Raw genomic sequence first — 24,956 nt, 5'->3', positions numbered from 1 at the left:
CACACACACACACACACACACACACACACACACACACACACACACACACACACACACACACACACAATGTTTGATCTGTGAAGGATTCACTTAAGTTGTCTCAGTATCAGGCTCTTATCTTTACGGGCTGATGTTTATAGGGCTAAGAACTAAGCATCTGGGCTCTACAAAGTGAACAAAGGAAATGAGACTCTCTCATATCATTATGTCATGGATTATTCAGTGCCTCAGACAGTCAATCAGTCACATTTTATGGTCCGTTGTTCCTCTCTCAGTAAGCCTGTCAGTAAGCTCCTTGTTTTCACAATAGTCATTGCCTCTCTTACTTTGTTCCCTGTCAGAAGTTTCATTTTGCTTCGCTTCTCCAAGTTGAGGAGAGTGCATTTTGGACATCAGTTTACTGCTCTGTTGTAAAACATCTAGATTCTTTTCAGCTGGGACAAACACATAAATCAGTAAAAAATCATAATAAATGTCCCCATTCCTTTTCCTTGAATATTTATACCCTCTCTTATTATTTTTTATTTTTTTTAAAATGTTTTAGCCCCGCAGTATGACATCACACAGGAATCCCTTATGAGTTATGCAAGGGAAACACACATGCTCATGTGTGCAGTTTTATTGCCGTACTGTTTGTTCTTGTTTTGACTTGATGATGACTTTGATGTTCTTTACTGCCATGATTTTTTCTTTTTTGGATTTTTTAGCCATCAGGCTTGTATCTTAGCTACTGCTCTGTGTTTCAAAGTTAGACTCAGTATGTACAAACAAACACAAGCACAAACTCAAAGAGCCCAAGAGTCTGTTTGTGATTAAAAAAACGTTTAACTGCCGCTCCCCCCCCATCGTGTTCCGTCATGCAAGTCTGGAAGTAATGACAGGCCATGAGACAAATGCTAAGCTAATACTAAGAAACAGCACACATTTATTTGCCTGTAAAAGTGTGTGTCCTCATAGTGTGTGTGTGTGAGTGTGAATAAGGAGACATTTTCCGTTTAGTAAGCGTTTCAGTGATGTGTGACTAGTTGATCGTTCTTAGTTGTATGTGTGTGTGTAAAATATAGAGTGGGACAGTGGTCCTGTCAATGATGCATGTGGATGTGTGATATGTGACCAGTTAACTGCCCTCATGACTGTACCAAGCCAAGTTGGCACACGGGAGGGAAATTGCCACTCTCATGCTTCGGACATTACCTTACATCATAAATCCACCCGATACCTCTAAGAGTGTGTGTGTGTGTGTGTGTGTGTGTGTGTGTGTGTGTGTGTGTGTGTGTGTGTGTGTGTGTGTGTGTGTGTGTGTGTGTGTGTGTGTGTGTGTGTGTGTGTGTGTGTGTGTGTGTGTGTGTGTGTGTGTGTGTGTGTGTGTGTGTGTGTGTGTGTGTGTGTGTGTGTGTGTGTGTGATCATGGGTAAACTCAGGCATGGTGTGTTCATGTTTACCCTTTTGGTCTTTAAGCAGAATACCTGTTGAATTCGGGTCCCACAGCAGAGGGCTAAAATTAACCTGAGTGTTTTTTTTTTCTGTGAGCTAATTACGCCACAGGAGGGTTGAGAGTGCATTTTGTATACTTGTGCCACTTTTGTGACTTTCTGTCGTGTTTCTCTGTCTTTGCTCCATTTTCCTCTTTATGGGCGTGATGCATATGTTTGATGAAAAGGCTGGAAAAAGACCCCTGTGTCTACTTAGCGTAGGTTTTCCCACAGTGATACATTTGTGCTAAACTGTGTGTGTATTTGTATGAGTGAGCGACTCTGTGAACTCTGACCTTACATTGGGCTTGGCAGACACAGCCCCCTCCTGTCTGCGCTCACCACAGGGCCAGCCTGTTAAATGCTTAGATGAACTTGTTCCTGTTCACAAGCCAATCATGCAGGGACAAAGAGTCCACAGAAACGTATGGCTCCACTGTGACAAAATGCGCACGCTTTGAAATGTTTCCGCAGCTCATTATCCTTTCACCTCGTCTCCACTGGCCACGTAGCAAAAGTGTCTACACTGAATTTGTTCAGCCATAAACTAATGCTCACGCAGAAGTGTTCAATCATATAGTTACAAGTTTAAGAGAGGAAGACTTTGGTTTAAGACTTAAAAAAGTGCTTTGGGTCTCAGTTGTGTGGTTAAATAGTGGGAACAGGGCTGTAGTGGTGATTAAAATGAGCTACAACAAAGGCTATGTGTTTTTTTCAGTGGAATGAATGAAAAACACAACTGAGATGCGTCCTCTGTAGACAGTTCATATTTCTAATATTTATGATATTGCAAGTGTTATTATAATATTCGTTGATATTTATGATAGATCCAGTGTAATTTTATTATACTTAATAATGAGATGTTGCAGCGTGCATTTTATATTTGCTCTCTGTCAGTGGAGAAAGACTCTTCAGAGAGCCAGAAACAGGCACAAGGGCCCTTAACTCTCCTCTGCTCCAGCATACTCTTTCTGCTGTTGTTTGGCTGGCTGTGGGACACAAGCTGCGCTGTGTGGAATATCCAGTGTAATGGAAAGCAACAGGGGTAAAGTGTCATATGTGTCAGATCAGAAAAGCAAGCCAACTAACTCCCTACTGGTTCCTCTGACCTAGTAAAGGTCTGGCTTGGACCCTAGGACTGCATGGATATACAGTATTTTAGGTGCCTAACAGTAAGCTTGTCACAGTGAGCTAGATTTGTTGGCTTGCTTTGGGTATGTGTGTGTGTGTGTGTGTGTGTGTGAGAAAGAGAGAGAGATTAAATGTGTTGACTTTGTGTCTGTTAGCTTTTACTCATCGCAGTGTTTGCATCAGACGGCTCCTATCTAATCTGACTTACAGCTCCTCAAAGGCCAAGGTCCAAAGAGGAACCATAATTTCAAGATGTACGTATGTATTTTAGGGAAAGAAAAAGCTCAACAGTTTTTATGTGGAAGGAATGTTCCCCTCCTTGTTTTTGCCGTCTGTCTGTCTCTCGCCTTTTATCACCCTTACTGTCTCTCCAGTTCTTTCATTTTGCTTAACATTCTTCTATAGCAGCATCATTGAATGTCCTCCCTGTTATCTATTTCTGCCCTTACATTAATATAGTTCTATTTTTACTGAAGCGACTTTTTCCCTTACATATTTCTTCCAAACCTCTCCTTTGCCTCTTCCTTTCAGAATAAGAGTAATGGGATTTTAAATGCAGTCTCGCACTGTGGTTCAGGTCATCTTTTTATGCAGCCCACTTTCTGTAATTATTAAATCTCCCAGAACTCCTTCAGGGCCTTTGCAAGCTTGGATTGCAACTCAGATCAGATCAGGTCAGAACATTTGAAGTGCTTCATTTCAGATGATTGTATCATCCATTTATATCTGGTCTTTCACACATGTAATAGTTCAAGTTTTACATGTATGCTAGAAATAGTTTTGTCAGAGAAGGCCTTTATATTTTTTTAAACACTCAAATTACTCACATTTCATCTGAACAAGAAGCTGAGCGAAGAGTGAAGGACAGTTTGGTGTTTACAAAAGAATTTAATTTGACTTGGATGAAAACTGACACAGGTTCTCATTCCTCCAATCAACGAGACATCGACACTGGAATTGTGTGGGCTAGCTATTTGCTTGTGTTTCTGTTCATGGGTTTTTAATGTATCTCTAAATGGGATAAGAATTATTACAACTGTACCATTACAGGGCTAAATATAAAATGGTCATGACTATATTTACTATAAATACACTGATAAATAACAAAGAATGGCAGAGTGACAACACTGTGAACATTTGGCCTGAGTAGATTCATACCTCTTAAATTAACTTTCACAAATAAAGCCAAAGATATTTACATACCAAAGCCAGCTCAGCCATATGCATACTGGACAAGCACATAGTTGCACAAGTTCATTTTCTGTCGGGGGTTTTCAGACAAAACCCAGAAAAAAGTAGCACAAGACAATAGGTTTTGCAGGCCTGTCTTCTAACCATTTGACTGGCAGGTGTTCTAGCTGGCAACACTCGAAATTGAAATTGCATCATTTTTTTTATGCTAGTGAGGTGAAACATCCCAGTACATCCAATAGCCCCTTTTGAGTGGGCATTGCTACTTTCAATAAGTCACCATTAGCTGCTCAGAAGAAATCTCATGTCTTTAGTAAATGACCATTTCCCTTTATTACATACTGAGTTTCAACAAGAGTGAGTAAAATAAGACACTTGAGAGTAATACTGAATGGTCCCAGGGAGCTTAATGGACCATTACTGTCCAGACTGAAAGGTGTAGGAGGGCAATGGTATCGGTCTTCATCTCAGCGTTAAAGTCAACTTGGAAGTTAGCCGCTGCACAGACTGCAGAAGTCATTATTGTCTGGCCATAAAACACATGCCATCGTCTCTTCCTCCTCCAACTTATACAAGACACGGCTGAACGATGGCAGGGATCCCTTGTTCTGCCTTTACAGTATTTACTTATGGGTAGATAAGAATAAAGAAGGAGACTGAGGCACTTGAAGATCAAAGGTCCACACCACAGTCCAAGGTTTCAGTCGATTGGTCGGATCATGAGACGGACTGACTTGAGCGAGTAGAAACCTCCTCCGTAGTCCGCCCAGAAGATCCCGTCCTGAAATTTGCTGCGATAAACTCCCCCGCTGTACCATACACCGTTCAGGTTGGTCTGGCCACAAGCATTGTACCACCAACCACCCTTATGGAAGTGGGCGCAGTTACCTAGTGGATATAGGAGCACAACGGTAGAAAACAAGATCAGTAAAATGAACAGATAAAGTAGCTTTCTCTGTTATGCTGTAAGTGTAACATGAATTATCAGAAATCAAATTGCATTTACCAGAAAAAGCATCCTTGTCGCGATCAAGCGTGGTGAACTGTTTGCCATTGTGACTGCTGAAGGAGTCCCCGGCGTTGCCCTGGTAGGTGCCCAGCCTCAGCCGATAACCCTCGCTCTCTGCCTCCAGGTGGAAGCTGCTGTACTCAGCGTACACTTTCTTCCCTGTCCAGTCCTCCAGCTCTATCATCAGCTTGTAGTCACCCTGCTTCCCCAGGTTGTAGATATTGTCGAGCCCAAGCCAATGTTCACCGTCTATGTTTCCAAAGCCTCTCTGTAGGGGGAACAAGCACCGCAGGCCGCAGCATGCTCTGTTATTCATTTTCAGTTGTGGTCTGTGTTAAAATGTAATTGCTGTGTGGTGCAAACCAACAAAGCACAGCATTAATTTGAGTTTTGATAGTCGACATACTGGATTAGGCAACGGGTGAAAGAATAGATGTCCTTTTATTCTGTGGTCAATGTAGTAAAGTTGTGTCCAAAAAACACAAACAGTATTGCAGAGTGAGATTAATAAGATATTGTAGTAGAGTAGAGTGCAGAGTTATAAAAGCGACCCCTGCAATCTGGTGAAATATAATAAAAAATGTTTTCCATTGACACGATGATGTGATAAGGTTGTGATCTGTGGTTTCTCACTCGCGACAAATCAGTTTGAATGTCAGGGGCAGTGGTGATTTGGCTCTGGTTGGATGGAGAGTTGCATATATAACTACAGAGCTGCAGAGACACATTTCCGTCTTTGATCCAAACAGTGTAAATGTATTGATTTCTAAATCTAATTTTGACAGAGAAAACAGAGAGACCAGACATTTCTGTCAGACTGTGTATCAGTGTCAGTCTTTCCTCGGGGTGTTATAAAAACTGTGTTCCTTCGCCTGTCTGCTGCTGGATCACATTTCAGTTGCAAAGGCTGACACATGGGAAGAAAGGGATGCAGGGATCATTTCCAATGGGGTTGAGAGTAGAGCTGCATTTCCTTCTCAGCCCACCGTGGGCTCTCTGATTGTGTATATTTGTATGTAGGTCCCTGGCTACAGTATCTGGCTGTGATTTTGGTTTTTGGAGGAAATCCACCACTAAGCTGTTTACATTGAAAGAGCAAATGCTCACTTGGCGACCCCAAAATGAACTGCTGAGAGTGAGTCGAATAGGAAGGAGGAAAGGAAAAGCTGTGAATAGAAAAGGTTCTTTATCATAACCAATTGCTGTTTTTGTTGAGTTTATTAAACCCTGTCCTTATCCTTTTAAACATGTGTTTTTCAATGAACAAACTTACCTTGTAATTCTCCCAATTGCGAAAGAAGTTAACAGAGCCATCTTTCCTCCTTTGCAACACGGTCCATCCTCCATTGTCAAGGCCATGTTCACACCAGGCTTGGATCAGCCGGTCACTGCCTTCCGTCTTCAGCAGGTACATCCCACTAGTGGTGTGACCTGCCTGTCGCACCTGGTAACAGTCCTTGAAGGGACCTGAGGTTGGAAACATGGTTGCGGGGGAAAATTGAGAGGAATAATTAATTAAATAGAAATTGTTAGGGAGTCAGATTTAAAAATGTTGATATCCGAACATCATCATGGTCCTTAATACACAGTAATGTTGATTTGTGTAACAGTGCTCTCAAAAATCCCAAGTATTTTGGGTGTAATGGTTAATGCCATAATAAAAGGCTGAAATAATATCCCTTGGGTCAATAAAATGCTGAAATGAGTTTTACTCCCATGTAAGAAAATCCATAAATGATCATAAAACGTATCTTTTGTAATTTGACTTTCGGTTCCTACTAAAATTGCCTGAATCGCAGACAGTTTGAGTCTACTGAATATCCCACACCGCTGCTTAAGTTGAACAAGATGTCTCCTTTTTTTATTGCATATGCAAAAGTCATCATCATTCTATGGTCTGGAGACAGAGGACAAAAGAAAAAGGGGGGAGAAAGTAAGAAAGGAACGCCTGCCTCGACCCCACAGTTGGAGTGGATGTATCATTGTGGCCACATTCTTTGGAAAACTTCTCCTTTTGCTCAGATCATCCAAACATCCTGCAGTCTGAAGTTATACAAAAATGTATACATGCACTTTAATTGTTGTATGACAAGATTTTGCCTTTTAAAAATGAAGTGGTGTGGAAACACTGCATCCAAAGCTGAAGCCACTGAACCTAAGCCCAGCAAATTTCCCCTGTTTTCCCCTGTGTGAATATGCATTAAAGCAGCATGAACACAGGCATTGTGTGGAGGCCACCAGGGCCTAAAGGCCTATGGAAGATGGTTTTCTCAGCTGAGTGTGTGAACACATATGGAGCCAGTGTAAAACCCCAGTACAGATATCTAAAACTCACACAAGCTTGTATTTTTCTAGTAATGATATGTCATCAGACCTCTCAGTGAGGGGGTTTTCCAGCTTCACCTTCTCTCTCATTTTTTGTCGGTTTCTTGTCTAAACAGAGCTTTAAGATGTTCAGGTTAAAAATAAATTGTGTCATCAAGTCATAGTGGTTTAAAAATGGCTCAACTAGACCAAACTGTGGTCAGGCATTGTGTATTTATAGTAGTAGTGAACCTACATGGAAGAGAGCCTATTAGTGGTCCATGGTTTTGAAGTCTTACCTATTTCCCTCTCTGTTTTTAGATAGGCACTATATTGTAAAAACCAATTCATTCAAGTTGAAACTGAAAATAAAAGGGAACTGGTCAAGTTTTATGAAGACGAGGTAGAAATATCCTGGAATGTATTTTTTTTTTCATAAAAACTAAATTACAAAATGGGATGTTGTTTGGCCACCATAGCAAAAATGATTCATCCCTGTCTTTCTATTGTGTTTTATGTTTTTTTAAGTAAACTGGGGATGTCCAGATTGAAAGCTTTGTTTCGGCCATAAACAGATTCTGTCAGTTTGTCTAAGTAGCAGCTTAATGCTGAACATTTAATCTACAGTATGAATGAGACATTTGCATTTGGAGAGATATTGCATCTGTGCTCTCCGTTCTAATGAGCTATGATTAACTATTGCAACACTAAAATTACAGTTCTACATGGGCTTAGCAAGGTAGGTGGAGAATTATTATACACAGCTAGAAATAGCCATGAGAACACTCAGTCCTTTTACTTCTCTACAAGTGGAAGCCTTAACATTTTAGCTCCCCCAGCCACTTCCCCACCTCTCTGTTTCCGTGGGGGTTTTTTCTCCACAGGGTTTTTTAAAATATGACCCCCTTGCTTCTGTGCTTGTTAAGCTTGAAATAGGCATATCGTTTTTTGTGCTGAAGGTGGATTGAAGGTGTAGCAAGCTCGGTGGTCTTAGAGGAGCGGTGTTTCACTCTGAAAGATCAGAGTTTTTGACAAACGCTTGACAAAATATCTGTGAGCTACATTGGATTAAATTCACGCTTCACATTAGTATGCAGGCAGGAGCAGTAATGTTAAAACACCATAGAAATATTACACTACAGTATAGACCTATTTTGATTTTTGATTTTGATTTTTTTTTAAATCGTATCTAATTTAATGAGATACAGAAGAAAGTATTTTTCACTTCAACATTAAGTCACCCTACTAAGTGACTCTCCTGTCAGTATTCAAACATGTCTCCTTTCATTTCCCTTTCTGTCTGTGGGATATTATGAATGATTTCATGCATTTCACCATCTGGTTGTATAACGCTTGTCATCATTCCTTGCCATAGCCCTAATCAGCCGTCAAAATACAACGGCCCTGACCCAATTCTAAGCAGCATTTGAATCCTGCCTATTGGTTTCATGTTGTAGGTGAACTTTCTCAGATCGATGATAGATAAATGTTATCTGATTTGTTGGTTTTGTCTGCGGTCCTGGGACTTGTTGGCATAGCCCATAAGACGTCTCTCTTTGCTCTCTGCTTTACCTTGTCTCTCTTTTTTTTCTTGTACATGCATCCACATGCATAGGCTTGATGTAAACCAGGGTTGAGCTTTGCAGTTGATATATATTCCCATACTTTGAAGTATTTAATGCTTTTGAAAAAGGCCTAATCCACGTCTTATTAATTTAGTACATATGGTCTGCACAGTGCAGCCAATACAGGAGGCCAAGTGGAACTCATAGGAATGTCTGATTTCACTGCATCTCTTGTATGCCAAGGATGAGCCAACTGTGCCTCAGAAATACCTAATACCTAATAAAAAACTGTTGCAAGAAACAGAATTGTAATTGTACTTAAGCAATTGTCTGAACAATTAATTAGTAATTATACAAATATGAAACTGTCTATTTGCTTTTGCCTAACTTCCATCTACCTGAAGACTCACTGGAAGCTTGATTATTTTACAGCATTCAATCACTTATTTCTTGATCATCCTCTGCGTTTTTGATAATTGTACATACCATCTGAGGTGAGTGTTCCCTGTGGTGGTGGAGGGTTGATGCCAAACGGGCTTGCAGTGGGAGAATCCATGCGTGATCCCCGGGGAAAGGCCCGGTTGTTGTGGTCCCTCTGTATCTCATTAGTGAAACGATTGTTAACCGGTATATTCTGAGGTACCACCTGTACAAGTGGGGGAACTGCGGGCAGCTCACCACGTCCCAGGGTTCTCATACACTGTTCCTCCAGTGCAGATATAAGAACAGACTGGTTGTTGACCACCCCTGCCATCGTAGCAAAGCGGCCCTCCAGCTCCTTATACCTCGAAGCCAGTCGCATCATCTCGGAGGTCACGTTGAGGACACGGTTCTCCAGCTGGGCCAACTCCAGAGAGTTGTCCCTCTTCCTGATGATCTCATGCAACAGCTGCATATAGAGTTGGGTCACCCTGGAGTTCATGTTTCTGCTCTCTTTCCGCAGCAGCTTCATCTCATTCACCAAGTTACCATCCACATCCACCACCAGCTGCAGCGTCTCAATCTCACGCCGCTGTTTGCTGAGCACCTCCCGCACATCTGCAATGTCCATACGGGTCACTCTGTCCTTGTCTGGCTCAGGGCCTGTGGTGCTGGCACAGATTGGACCTGATGACAGATATGAATAATTAGGAGATTTTGACTTTGGGAAAAGCAAGGAATTAAATCCATGAGAAATTAAGATAGATACGATCAATAACTTAAGGCTTATTACAAAAATATGTTATCCTTTGAACCTGTGATTCTCTGCTGAGGCACCAGGAAAGTGTAGGAACACTTTTTGGCATCAGGGTCCATGGGAGCTCTTTTACTCCTGTGGAGAGATAGCTCTTTGGTCCTCCGGGCTTCCCTGGAGCTCCTGCAGTAACTTTCCTCCCAGAAAGAGAGGCAGAGCAGGGCGCACAGGCTCCACATCAGCCAATGCATTGCTGCTGGCTGGTTAGATGGTTTGATGGATAGCTTTTAGTGCTTCCTCCAAGTCCCTCCAGGCCTCCCTGCAAGAAAACAAAACCTTAAAATTCAACCGTTGGAAACAGCTCCTTTATTTACAAAGTGTTACAAAATGAATGCAAACAGCAGGGGTCTTGATTGTATGATTTTCCAGACCAGAGGTGATTTCTACCATAAACTTTTCATGAAAAGGTATTTGACACTTTTCAGATATCAGACAAAGAGCAATTGTTAAGAGAATAGTTCAGCCAGTGTGCAGTAGCACAGTTGTCAGGTCATTGTTCCACATAGTGTTGTTTGTGTAGAAAGATGAAAGAACACATTTGTTGTCCAGCCAACAGGACGAGGTCTGGTTTCTGTCTAAGTTAGTTTCCCCACTGACAGATGCCCTGTTTTTCTGAGGTCCTGTTGCTTCCCCCCATTAAGAGATCTGATACGTCGCTGTGCTTTATCTTTGGTACATGTCTGTTTCTTTACTTTATCTTGAGCAACCTCCCTAGTATAATATGAACCTTAATGTGTTTTTCAGTCACAGGAACATTTCTTTTAGGATTTAAGGAACGTTTCTGTATCCTGACTGCAGGAACATAGTTCCAGTTTTGTTTTCTGGGCCACTGTAGTTCCTGCTCCCCAAACAGTCTCTCCTCCTGAGTTGGTACAGCTTGGCATGACTGCTACAGCTCATGGACATGATTCAAACATTCAAACAACAGGGGTTATCACTATATATGAGGTCAGTTTTTATATCAATCTTAAGAGAAAAAATGAGAATATTCTTTTAATGTTCTTTAAAAAAAAAAAAAAAAAATGATGTAGCCCATTTCTGGACTAGTCTAAAAGTTCCCTTTCTACTTCTACACCTTCTTTTCAACCAAGGTTGAAGCATCATAGTGACATGTGAAATTGCATTATAAACAAAGTCAATGCTTTTTGCTTTAGTTGCCCAGTCTTCACATTTCTTTGGAAGCAATGGGATTGCAAACTAAGGAACTGATTTAGCTCCTGAGCTTATGTCTCAGGGTCCCTGAGGTCTTAAGTATTTGGTCAAAAAGGCCTCTAAGAGGGTTCAAGACCTCCCTTCCTGCCCAGAGATCTGATCTTATTGTCCTGTATGCCGCTATTGCCGTCTTGCACTGTGCTCCCCTCAGTAAAACACATTGACCCCTAATTCCTTTGCAGCTTCCTGTGAGACAGGTTAAATATGCTCACTGCTGAGCCCCCACTGTGCCACATGGCTCCATACATCCAACAGGGATGTTTTGTAAGAGATGGTATTTATGTTTCACTTCAAAGATTTCACAAACATGCACACATAGGCAGTCACTACAGGGGTGTGAGATGAAGGCAAGAAAACAGTATGTGCAGAGTCTTCTTCAGCCTGTCTCACTCTCTCCTCTTTCTTGTACCTACTGATTCTAGCTCTGAGGCTAATCAATGCACAAGCACAAAAACACTCACACACAGGCGACACACCGCTCCATTAACACCCTGGCCTGGTCCTGTGCATGGCCAAGGCCGTCTAGTCCTCCCGATCTACTCCATAAGTCTTCACAGTCAGTCTTTGCTCATTGCCACATCGTTAAGTCCTACCTCCACCCTGAAACTCAGGCCCTGTGTGTCTCCCATATGACGCCATTGTGGTTCTCCAAGAAATCTGGCAGTTCTGTCACTTGGAACAATTTGGAGATGGGACAGAATTACAGCTAGTACTGCAGCTCTGTGTCTGTGTGCGCACTCTCGCTGGTATGTGTAAACGTCCATCTGTATGATTGAATACTGTGTGTGCATGACTATCCAGAGACGTTATTCATTTTCATGGTTGTGTGTTTTTCCAGCAGCCTATGTGTCTGACAGCGTAACCAGGTACTGTATCCTTGCTAACCTCAGCGAGGGCCGCTAATGACTTTAGCAGCAGCATCAGCAGTATCAGCTCTCAACTGCATCTCCTCTTCCAAACTATGAAATGCCGTCCAGTGTTGCTTTGAGCTCCATATTCAGCGTCATCTACAGCTTAGGGGGCATAAACAGGACAGGAAAACATCACACCTCATTCATCAGCTATCACTTCCCTCATTTTCCATCTCTTTCTTGTCATCCTTCTCTTTTTCTTCTCATTCTCTTTCCTCAACTCCCCCTCCGTTTCCTGACTTCTGGAGTCTGATTTCCTCCTGGGTGGTGGTTCTGAGTATGAGGGGCCTAGTCTCACAACATATCAAAGACATTCCAGTGAACGTGGAGAGGTCACTCGTGTGTCGTGAAGCTACAAGCTTTACAGTGTTTCTTCAGAACACGCAGAGCGGCCCCTTTTTTCTACCCCAACAAACCGAAACGAAACACTGCTGAAGGGCTTGGGGACTGGGAAGGCAATTGAGCGGAAAACGTAAAGTGCCTACCTTTGGGAGTAAAACTTAACTTTGCATGTGAATGTGCCTTCACATACTATGGTAGGGTTAAAAGTCTGTATGCCTACATGTTGTGTTTTCTTTTAATTTTGATTTGTTTCTGCAAGTTCAGTGATATTTGTAACAATACAGACTTGTCCTCCTGTATATGGCACTGTACTTGATAATTTCATTACTGTACGGCTTTGAGAAATGCAGCAGACTGACTTGACCACACTATGTGCATTAGATCAGTAGAGATGGAGGAAAGCAACAGCTCATAGCTGGCATATTTTAATTCAGCAACAAAAGAAGCAACAAATAATAAGAGCAACATCATTTAATTATCACTCAGTGCATGCCTGACTGGACATTACTTCTATGTTTCTGAACAGACTGCAGTTAAATCTGACGGATGAGTCGTTCACTATCTGACGAATATGATTTTAGTTTACATTTGAAGAACTTCTTCTTTGACATGTTATTACAAATGTGCACCGTAGCATATTTTGTTTGCATTGTTGTAATTCCAAAGACAAATGTTTTTGGCTCACATGTACAAGTACTATATGTCTGAGGTGTGCCTAAGCATGAATGGGCAATGTTCCTTCACATGTTTCTGAGTATTATTTAGATGGAAATGCATTGTGGGTTACTGCAAAAATCAAAAACAAAAAAACAACTTTGTGTTGAATATAAAGGACAGTTGAAGCATCAGTCAGGAAGTAGAAGAGCACCGTGTGGATAGATACTACAGAGACCGAACAAGAAAAGGAGATGAGAAGTGACAGGCTGCAAGGCTGAAACAAAGCCCAAAGATTTAAAAGGATATCACAGACTGTAGATAGAAGAGTGGGTCATGGCCTTTTTTCCCTTCTTGGCCAGGCATCATGAACATGACTTGAGACTCGTAGATGAAATACTCTCACTCCTCTTTTTCCTCTTGACAGCTTTGCACTCCTTCTGTGGTTCTTTCTTTCCATTAATTACTTTCTTTTATGTGTAAACCCCCCTCCTCCTCACTTTCCTTTCCTTCCTTTTTTGAATAAGCTCCGCCTTCTTTGCTTTCTCTGTTCTGTATTTCTTCCCCTTTTTTCTCTCCAGGCCTTTCTGGTTACAGCTAAATCACTTAAGCCAGGCTCAGACTACAGGCGTTTTGGGCCGATTTACCCCCGATTCAGTCAATCAGAGGAGAAATGTGGTCTGGGACATTGGTCGGTACCGATAATCAGGTTTACAGATCTTAATCCTCCAGAACTGCTTGCAGACTCATCTGGGCCGCCCCAATAATTTCAAACCTGTTTGATATTTAGGATTTTAAATCTGGGTGATTCTGTCACTACTTTCTGGGCAGGATCACAATAGCCACTGAGAGATATGATGGTGTTGCCAAGCAAAGCTAAACATTTTAGCTCTAGGATAACATACTACTATGAACAGATATTTAAACTGACAGTTAAATTTTCACCTCAAGTTCTCACTGAAGAACCAATAACCCATGTTGACCACAACTCCCCGACTGTTGTTTCAGCCAGACTTACATCTGCTTTCACATAAGATAACGTGAGATCATGTGAGGTGGTTCATTGCTCCCTCTGGCACGATAATCTTAAAAATATCCTGTAGTGTGTTTCAAATGTTGTAGCGTGTGCATGTTTGAGATCAGAGAGAAGAACATCTGTGTAGTTTCTCCTTATGTGCGTGATTCTACCTGATTTCAAAATCGATTAGGATTTTAAAACTCCTGTAGTCTGAGCCTGTCTTTAGGCAACAGATTGCAGATAAATACAGTATGAAAGTCTTAGACTATAAGCAGTACAGCAAATTAGAGGATTTGAAACCAATTTTCCCCTAATAATAAAATGATTCATTAAATTTCATGTTGGCTCATTCCTCCTGGCAAACAGCTTGTATATTCCATAACATCCCTGTGAAACCAGTGAAACACTGTGTGGAATAAAGAGGTTGCAGTCAACATCGGACTCAGCCAGACATATTTTGGCAACAATCTGAGCTTCATAAGTCTTCCTATGTGTACTGCTGGATCCACTTATAGTTATTAATAGTCTGGAGACATGTGACAGTGGCTTTTTAATTGTCCTCACTCCCCACTGTCTGTCTCTGTGTCTGTCTTTCTCTGCTATGGTTTCATTTATTTTCATGGCTGGTGTTGGAACATTTTTAATGACAGGCTGTATTTACTTCCTTTATTTTACCATACACACTTTCGTCCAACTGTGAATAATTGCAAATTGAATAAGACCAGGGCTCAAAATTAACTTTTTTCCTCAGTGTCCTGCAGCTGCCCCGAATACCACTTTCAATTGTCAGACTTAACCATGGCACCAAATTTCATTCTGCATAATAAATATAGTTTAATAACATGCATCACTTCATTGACTCACTCTGGTCTGCCGTGAAAGTTCTGCTAGTTGTTCCCTGCACTTATATTTGACTAAAAAACTTAAATCACTCCAGGTGTTTGGCCACATTCAGTTTTCATTATTCTTTTAGTCGCTGTTTAAGTTACTGATTCTTATTTATTTCTGACTGTTTGATCAATAAATGCATCACTGCACACTGCAATGCAAATGCAAACCTGTTTCTGATTGGTACGTGGAGATGGAAATTTACACACACACACACACACACACGCACTGAACATGTGTGAAAGGAAACACATAATTGGATCATGTTTAACACTGTCAATCTCAATAATCACATCTCTAAGAAAGGCAACATCTTCTGCTCCATAGTGTGTCGAATCTTCTGTGATAACAGAGATGTCGCCAGCTGATCGACATTTCCGGGCAAAATGTTCTTTCTCTTTGTATTTCCTGCATTCTGCATCTTTGGTGGGGCAATCTGTCCTCTGGTGCTTTGTTGCATTTCCTCATCTCCACAACCTGTGGCTCTGTTTTTATTTTCTGGCTTGACTAGTGAACTGTATTTTTGTCATTTTGTACCTCTCTTGGGCTTTCACCGTGCACTTTTCTTTTACTGCCTCTTACTTGAGCTGCCACGTAGAATCGGCTGCTGCGTCTTTATTTCCTCACTGTGAAGCAGTCTGGCTATAGTTTTCACTAATGGGAGTCCAGAATCTAACTGCACTGACTCACTGACAGTTTTGCATCTCCTAGGCAAACAACAATCCAGTCTCTGATCAGCTCTCTTAAATCTCCACATTCACATTGCTCAGCGAGGCTATGGATAATAAATGCTTCTGCTGGCCCTTTATTGTGCCTCTTGAACCGTGCACTCTAAAAAATAATGACCCTTTTGTTCACACAGCATTTCTCAAAAGCCTGTTTCACATCTTATAACATTTTTTTTTGATCATCATTTAAGGCCAAGACATTTAATATGTGCTCAACTTCATCCCTAGAGTGTACATCAGCTTATTGACTTGATATTCTTGTGTCTGCTTATTCATGCTTGATGCTGGTTTGAAGCACTCAAAGCATCTCATCCACTTTGACCATTCACCCGCATTATTACATAATTACAGTCAAACCCGCCTAGTGGAATTAGTTGCACACTGCTAACTTTGTGCTGGCTGGCTCATCTTTTTCTGCCTTTCACTTAGTCTTCTGTTAATTTACTCATTTACTTCTGACTAATCCACAGCCTCACACGCCTCTTCTGCTGGCTGGGTTCGCTCTCACTTGTTTTATGGTTTGCCAACTAGTTTTATTTCCTTGCTTTGGCAACGCCGCTAGCTTGTTTAGCCCTTTTAGCTATTCACTAATCCCATTCTTCACACGGGAGGACTTGCAGTTGACCCCCCCCCCTTGACTATTTTATGGAGACACATCCTTCTCCTCCCCTCAAATGGCTTCACATATCTTTTTCCAAGCTTTATTCTGACAAACCAAGCTATGTCATTATCTATAATAACGAGGCAGAAAGTGAAGCCGAGGTTAACAAGCCACATAAACTTCTGTATATCTGTTGGACATGGATTCTGAGCATTTAACTGTGGTTAACCCTTTTATACAACTGGTGGCACCTCACATTTTTTGATTTTGAACGCCTAACAATTAATATGATACAGTATGTATTCCATGATGCATAAAAGAAGTTATTTGATTTGTTATGATAAGTGTCTCTGCTGTCCCAAAATTGTCCCAGCTGCTGTTTTTATTGTCCTGGGAACAATGGAACATCCTTTTGAGCGCAGAAAAAGACACAATCATCTTTACTGTCTTTACTGCCATGTGTGTCTGTAGCTTTAGTCGCACTCTATATTTCCCTTATGGTTTTTGTTCATTCTCTTAACGTACTCATTAGAGGGTTTGAGATGAACGCCTCTGCTGGTTCTCACTGAATACAGCTCTTTGTCTTGGACGGAAGCAGCAATTTTTTTTTTTTTTTTGAGGCCAGAGGCTTCGTTTGATTTATCTAATAATAATTAAAGAGCTTAGTGCCATGATGACAGCTTTATAGACTGCCCCATGCACACACAGTTGTTTTCCTCCTCACGCGTACCCGTATTCGCACACAGACACAGAAATTGCAATGTGGTGTCAGCTACACCCCTGACGTTGTTCTCTGTGTCAATGACCTGAACTTTGCACTTTGGTGTTGTTGGTTGCCTTGATAAAACCCACAGCTGAGTCACTAGTTTAGATATGATTTGGCTTGTCTTAACAATGATAGCTTGCTTCGCACTCATTGTCTGGAGGAGTGTAAAAGGTTGGGAGACAGGCTTTCATCCGCCTTGATTTTCTGTTTAGGTGCTGATGTTGTATATTAATGGTGATTACTGAGAAAGAGACGGAAGTATTTCTGTGTGCATGTATGAAGAGAGGAAATGACCAGAGAACTCATTAAGCTGCCCGACTGCTTACATTACTCCTGGACAGGAAAAATTAGTTTTCCCTCTTTGGTTAACAGCATAATGAATGTTGGTTGTTACCTTTAGAAAGATAACCATATGTCACTCTTGTGGCCTCAGGTTACACTGTATGTGTTGGCAAGGGCCACGCTAGAATACTGTGAGCCAAGGCAAACAACACGTCAGTGAAGCGATTAACAAACAGCTGGTATGAACTGCTTCCATGGAAAGCTGAGCGGCTGCAGATGTCTTGTTAGATACATAGGAGACGTTAACTCTCTGGAATCACATGTGAGTCATGTGAGTATTGTAACATATACGCATGTGGTTTCTGTAATGGAGAAAATAAAACCAAATAATGGCAAATAAAGTACAGAACAAATAAGAATATGAGCAAAATAGACAAACTCTTCTGTGCAAGTAAAATAAATGTTAGGTAATCTGTCCTTTTCATTCAGAGCAAGTTGAAATAATTGGCAGATGCACATGTTATTCGTTCAAATTTTCCTTTAATAAATCGGGGTTTATAACATGGCGCAATAATGAGTAATAGATGCTGAGCTTGCCAGCATATCATTTACATTGTGCAGTAAAACTGCAATAATTTAACGTTATGAATTTTGATGTCATAATTATTGGCAAACCCATTGAAGTATTAGTAATACTGTACAACAATGCCAAGTTTATCAACAGGAGAAAAAGCTAGGAATAGTGTACAATATGCCAGTAGGCTGACACTGACAATCCTGTAGCAATAGGTTGACTTAAAGATGGTCAAGAGGTTGCGTAAATGATTTAATGTAAAAATGTTCATCAGTATGACATGTAAATGACACACTTCTTACACAAGGCATACATAATGGAGTCTGAGATGACAGTAGTACAACAGTTGGTAGTTTCTGTCTGTCCTGATGCATAGCTGTTAAACGAGAGTAGAGTAGTAAAGTACAGTGGACTATTGGATGCATGAATTAGGTAAGGGGGATACAGGCTTCCAAGAGGGTATCAAAAGTCGATTTAGGCTGTTTTACTTCCATCCAAGTATCTCTTGATACGTGCTATGTGGTTTCCTGGTCACACTGTGTCTGTGCAGTGATTTAACAATTCTGATGTGTCATCCTGCAGCCTGATGGATTACATTTCAACAAGCAGGGGAGAAAAACTTGGACAAAATTTATATATATATTTTCATAGCCAATGTATTTCCCAGCCTCAAAATCCTTATCCTTCCACTCCCAATCTGGTTCTCAAACTTTCCCCTCTACAAGTCCAATATGCCCTGAAACACACAACACATCCATCTCTGGTCAGAAGACAATAGAAGAGGCGCGGGAGAGGTAACATTGAACAGCAGCACTACTTTACATGACAAATGGAGCGCAGCCAGTTCTAATGTTAGTGCACAGCCAGAACCTTTTATCTATACATGATGTCACCAGCCACTGTTTCTGTCAACAGAGCGGAGTATACATGACCACTTGTGCACTCTGTCCCTCAAAGACTCACTTTTATGCGCTCGCTGAAACAATTGCTAACAGAGCCGTGAGCAGGAATCTGAGAAAACATCCAACCAGTTCAGAAAAAAAGGATCGTATGAAATCAAGGGGAATAAATAGCAAGGATGTGAGGTTATCAAGGGCTGAAGAGGTGAACGCAGCATGATGGGGTTTTAAAGTGCTGACATTATGAAACCATTAAAGCAAACAAAAACACTAGTAAAAAAGGTACACTATAAAAACAGAACAAAGAAAACCAGGGAGAAACTCATAAAAGCCTCATCAACAAAACTGAAGAAGCCCAACAAAGATTAAGCACCACAGTGGAATAGAAAATACTTCGTATGGCGATATTAGTGTGCTGTTTTATACCTCCTCATAAGACGGTGCATCTTGGACATATTAAAAGAGAAATCGAGGAAGGTACAAAGGGTACGAAAAGAGGTTTTCTTCGCATTTACGACTCAAGCCAGTAATTGGAATTAAAGCCTCCCGTCAGCATTTAAAAGTGAAGACCGAGGTGGAAAAATTAACAAGTTGTGTTAGATAAAGTGGTTTGATTTAGGAAGGCATCTGGCTGCGGTGAGGAAACAACCAACCAAGCAAAAAACCCCAGAAGTGGCTCCCGTCTCCTGCTGTCTAGCTACCGAGTTGTCTACCTTCATGATGCATATTACTGAGGAGGGAGCCCCCAAAACCCCTGAGGCCCCCGCGGTCCCCCATCTGTTTTCCTTCTTCTGTAGTGAAACTCTAAACATGTGGGCTGATGTCGGGGTGTTGAGGTCAGAGGTCTATATGTGGGATTAGGGTGCAGCCCCGCCCTTCCTCAGCCTTCACCCCCACACGTCCGCTCCACAACCCCTGCAATCAATTGGCCTTTGTGGAAACCCCCCCCCCCCCCCCCCCATTCACTTTTTTTGCACACCACACACACAAACATGCAGTTTGGGACAGAGTTCATATAAGGCCTTCTCTCTCTATCTGTCATACTTTGTCAAGATAAGGACCCTCAACCCTCCAACACCCTCCTCCATCACTCCATGACACTCATCCCCCCCCCCCACACACACACACACACACACACACACACACACACACACACAGCCATGAATTAAATCTCGCATAACAAACATCATCTTAAACCAACGTCTACCCCAAGTCATTTAATTCCCGGGCTTAGCTAAACCGATGGGCTGTAACCCTGAACCCTGCTCAGGTGGGTCTCCCCTCTCCATTGAATTAAACTAGTAAAGTGACGCTTTGGACGAACATGTGCTGCTGCTTAGGTTTCACACAGTTTCATTAGAGAAGAGCCGGAGGAGGGTCAGGGGAGAGCGGAGAGCCTGGAGAACGGAGAATTAGACTTTTCACCACATTTATAGGCTTTAGCTGATAGATCCTGATTGAGAAGATTAATTGAAGCTTCTCGTGCTCTTCATCGGATTTATTTATCCCCTGAGTCACACTTCGTCTTAAGCTCATATATCAGGCTGCACATGCTTTGTATTAGCTAAATCAACAAGGAAGAACATAAATTCTCACACACGCACACACGCACAGCATTGCACACTTCTCTACTTAATTACATGCCTCTGCTTCTCTTGTCGGTTTGTCCCGACCTTCTGGCTGACCCCCTCCTCCCAATGCTGACCTGTCTGTTCAACTGTGTCCAAGCTCTCATTAGGAGGATTCCACATGAGCTTCACAGTGCAGCTATAAACAAGACTTTTCATCCAATTTTGCTACACCCATAGCTTTTTATCTTCCCCCCCAAATATTATTTTTTTGTTGTTCCTCACACACAGCTCTGCAACTCATAATGTGGGGTTAAATTTTAAGAGAGATAATGTCTGTTGTAGTTGTGGTTGGTTTTAACCGCATGTTACCAGCTGTGCAGAAGCAGTGTGTTTAGACAAGCCCACGTCTGTGTGCAGTGTGTTTCTGTGTGTGTGTGTGTGTGTGTGTGTGTGTGTGTGTGTGTGTGTGTGTGTGTGTGTGTGTGTGTGTGTGTGTGTGTGTGTGTGTGTGTGTGTGTGTGTGTGTGTGTGTGTGTGTGTGTGTGTGTGTGTGTGTGTGTGTGTGTGTGTGTGTGTGTGTGTGTGTGTTTTATCTGTGTGTCTGCTTTTATATGTGGCTCAGTTTTACTGATAAGATCAGCTGAGCTGTCCGTTGCACATCTGTGTCTGCGAAGGGTCGACACACAGCCTCTGGTTAAATAGTAAGATACGATTGGCTGCATGCCCATCACGCAAAACCACAGTTGGCTGGTGCTGGCTGAGTGAGCTATCAATCTCCTGCTGGGTTACAACACGGTGTGTGACAGGACGGCTGGGGGAGGGCAGCCGTTAACTGGCTCTGACAGCCTGCCCAGGAACTACCTGATCGCTATTTATGGGCTTGTCCAAGGACTCTTAAAAACTTTAAATAGTAAAGACATCAAACAGATTTTCTGTTATGATTTATTGTCCCGGGTGGGGGTTAAGAGAACGGCCAGTTTATGTATGAATTGGTAGTAATGATCCATTTAAAGCTTTCTCCCAGGCCTCTCCCCATGCATCCGGGGCTCAGGTGAACCTGAGGGCCAAACTCTGTCGCTCCTGCACGGAATGTTCTGGATATTCCTCAGACTGCCGCTCCCTCCTCCTCTTTATCTTTTTAGCTTTCTTTCCTCTGCTCCAGCTTGACTTATTGAGGGTATCGATATTTTGATTTATTACTCTGTTGAGCAAGCTCATGAAATATTTTCTTAGCCTTTTCCTTTCCATCATTTTGTCTTTAACTTCAAGCTAAGGCTTTTTGAAGTGTGTGTGTGTGTGTGCGCACTGTCCTCTCTCTCATGGCCATTTACAGCATTTACAGATGTGGCTTTTCAGTGAACAGAATATTTTCCACAGATCCCACCAACAGACCAGGGTGTAAGTGCACCACATTGATGTTATTAGTGTTCAAAGCTTTTGCTATCATGAGAAGGTTGTGACTGAAGTGTCTCATATCCATGGGTTGTGTTTGATAGAGGATGTGGTTAGAGTTGGATTACCAATCTAACATGACCGTGTAAAGGGGTCTCATATTCTCTCAGAGACAGTCCTTTAACTTTTAGGGATTTCACAAACGTTTTTTTGTGTATTTCAATGACTGATCTAATGACCACAACATGTAACACAGAGAAGCTAGTGCTGAAAGACATGTCACAACCTCATTAGGTTTAACAGTATTGATCTAACCCTGATTCCACCAGGTTAACTCAGCTCCATCCCTGCATGTCAGTTAGCAGCCAGGATCAGGTGGTGCTGTATAAGGAAACTAAAAGCTAAGAAAAAATAAACAAGGCTGGCTCCAGATCTCAAATCCCCCTATCTGATCAGATCAGCCTCCCTTAAGTGTTGTGCAGGAATGCTCTGGTCTGCGCTGATGTTGTCCTACTTTTCTTTCTCTTTTTTTCTCCCTTTTCTCTCTTCAGGTTAATTTCCAATGAAGTTTAACTGGCCAATGACTGAAAAAGTTTCTTATATAATCTGACCACAATTTGACCTACCAATTAGAAATACCAAGTCACATGTATTGAGTGTATACATTTGTTAAGTTCTCAGCATGCTACACACAGTATATCCCAGTCCTCATACTCCAGAGGAAAGCCAAAGAAGCGTTGCTAAATGTTTCTGTCTGCAGACGGAGCTTACAGTCACGAAACGTCCTAACCTCTCCAACCTCTCAGCCAGAGCTCTAACAGCTGCCCAGACACACACACAGACACATGCATACATCCACACACACATGCACACACACACACATGCACACACTCCAAAAACAAACTGGCAAACTGAATGAACTCAGGCAACATTTACCTTTTTGTTACCAGTAGTGGGGGTGTGTGTCCTGCAGTTATAGTTTCACGTGTGTATTGTATTGTGTCTTCACCGAGCTGCAGTGCTCTGGACTCATCTCTCTTTCTCTCCTTTTGTCCCAGTCTTCTGCCTCCACTCTGGGTTGCTCTCCTCCACTGATTCCCTCTGTCCTGCAGCTGGAAATCACAATAGAAGGCCTTTAATCAAGGCCTACTTCCCAAAAGATGTGCTCCTCTCTGTGGACTCAGCTGTCCTGGGGCTCAGACTGGGGCATGGTTCAAAAGCCGGCCACTTCAACAGACTGAGCTCTGGCGACTGATGCTTTGAGTTTTTCACAAAGGGTGGGGGAGACCAGAAGAGGGAGGGAAGGAGCAAAAGAGGGGAGGAGAAGGGGGATGAGGGTGTGGGAGTTTGAGTTGGAGATTGCCTTTTTTTTTCTCTCTCTCTCTCTCTCTCTCTCCTCCTCTCCGTATTTTCTTTGGAGTGGCCCAGCCTACCTCTGATGTCACTCTGATGGAAAAAAAGACCAAAAAAAGAGAATAACAGAGCTGCCTCATTAAGTTTCCCATCCTCAACAACAGTCTCATGCTTCTTTTATACAGAAGAAGCGAAAAAGTGGGAGGAAATTTGACCTGTTCGAATTGTTTTTGCTGAGTCCGGAGACACTTTTACCCCTATCTCACCTGATTATTTTGATGAGTTCACCCGTAACAACTCCCAAGCCCTTGATTTCTTCCTTTCCCCTCAGCAACGGAAAGAGCTGATTGTAATGCTGCTGGTGTTTCTGAACAGTAACTTCCTGTGGAGCTTCAGCTGGGTATGTGAAAGCAGAAGAGCGACGCAGGCAGATAAAAACAGATTTGCTGTGTTATTGGAGCAGTCCTTGCTCCAGGTGCAGTCGAAGCTCGCCTGGTCTTCTTGCACCTTATCAGCACTGCCATTTACTTTAATGTGTCTAGGTATTTGAGACATGGACAGATAAGGGTTTTTTGTTTTTTTTTTTGTCCTGAAATGTTTTACACAGTGGTTTTTCCTTTTCCATACAACGTGACCACTTTTTCTGTCCTCACACCCTTAGGTCTCTTAATGTGAGCCTCATTCATATTTTGCCAGATGTAAACACATATAAAATGTCTCTGTACCCTAACCACAGGTCCTTTAAAACACACATCTGTCTGTGGGTGTTCCAGGCAGTATGGATTTGTGCATGACTAACTGCTGTTATCCCCAACATGCTCTCAGAAGAGCAGCTATAGCGGTTAAGCCTTCAGGATCCCTCTCTTCCTCCTCTTCTCCCCATCTCTCACTTTCCTCCTTACAGCTGTGTCTCCAAAAGCTCGTAAACTGCTTCTCCCGCTCTGAGCGACTCTCCCCCTCTTTCTGATTCTAATCAGAGGGTGTTGTGTTTGTGTGTACGGTATCCCGAAGACAAGGTTTTGGCCTTTTTATCTGCTGGATCTGCTTTTGTACTTGTGTTGTTGTTGCTTATTTGTGCATCTGTGTTTAGACTCTGAATGCACTATGTTGTAAGTGTGTGCACGCATCTGTGTGTGTGTATAACACAGATTTCCAAGAAGCAGAGGGGTGTGGATATCATGTAGTCTACTGTGCGATAACTTTTCTTACAGCTGCACTCAATTTTGACATGTGGCGTGTGAAAGAAACATTGAGCAAGAAGAAAGAAGAGAATGAAGAGGCACACCATCAGTTAACTTTTTAAAGCTTGTTAATCTCTCTGTTCAGAATGGTGGGAAGCTGCTCCTGGGTTTGTCTCTTAATGTTAATATTTATGTAATGAGAGACTAAGAATCTCAGCTCTGCTCCAAGTCTGCCAAAAAGAGGCAGAGGAGAGATGAAGAGAGATGGCTTTGTGATGGAGAGGCTGAAGAGAAGATTAGTCATCCACTCAAGGCTATCGTTTAGATCTGTGGGGGAGCCCATCAGGTCAAAAACAGTTTGAAACTTGAGCAAAGTATATCCAAATGGGAGAATTTGTGCAAGGTCTTTTCTGGCCGGTGAGATATGAAACAAGCAGCCTGCTATTACCAGCTGGTCTTCACACCATGAAACCCACAGCTGCATGGTACTTGCATCATGCATCCAAGGGAATCTGGCCCGGTTACGATGTCCAGCCTTGTTTGTGTCCAAGTGTTTGCTTTCTAATGAGCTGAGCTCTCCGTGTTGGGTCAGGAAAATCCTTGTGTTCCCCACTGGCATTTGAAACAACACCTCCAACAGATGGACTCTGTCCTCATTTAGCTCTCACTGGGGTCTTT

At 42.2% G+C, this 24,956-nt stretch overlaps 2 protein-coding genes across 3 annotated transcripts in view; one reads left to right on the top strand and one right to left on the bottom strand.

Moving 5' to 3' along the window:
* Positions 1-24,956, top strand: part of ralgps2 (Ral GEF with PH domain and SH3 binding motif 2) — a 72,703-nt gene that overhangs the window by 40,698 nt on the left and 7,049 nt on the right. The window lies entirely within an intron of this gene.
* On the bottom strand, positions 3,480-22,963 carry angptl1a (angiopoietin-like 1a). 2 transcript variants are annotated; one of them, XM_062424923.1, is made up of 6 exons: positions 22,681-22,963; positions 9,908-10,165; positions 9,159-9,779; positions 6,077-6,270; positions 4,801-5,071; positions 3,480-4,682 (listed from the first exon to the last, which is right to left on the bottom strand). In XM_062424923.1, the coding sequence occupies exons 2-6, from the start codon at positions 10,095-10,097 to the stop codon at positions 4,495-4,497; spliced, it is 1,464 nt and encodes a 487-aa protein (XP_062280907.1). In that variant the 5' UTR covers positions 10,098-10,165; positions 22,681-22,963; the 3' UTR covers positions 3,480-4,494. The 2 variants fall into 2 exon arrangements, with proteins under 2 accessions (XP_062280907.1, XP_062280909.1); XM_062424925.1 differs by lacking the exon at positions 22,681-22,963 and adding an exon at positions 20,422-20,495 and having other exon boundaries at positions 9,908-10,161.

Source organism: Scomber scombrus, chromosome 8 (assembly GCF_963691925.1).
Source record: "Scomber scombrus chromosome 8, fScoSco1.1, whole genome shotgun sequence".
NCBI classification, from domain to species: Eukaryota; Metazoa; Chordata; class Actinopteri; order Scombriformes; family Scombridae; genus Scomber; species Scomber scombrus.
The sequence above is the reverse complement of the archived record's forward strand: the minus strand, read 5'-3'. Positions and strand labels throughout refer to the sequence as shown.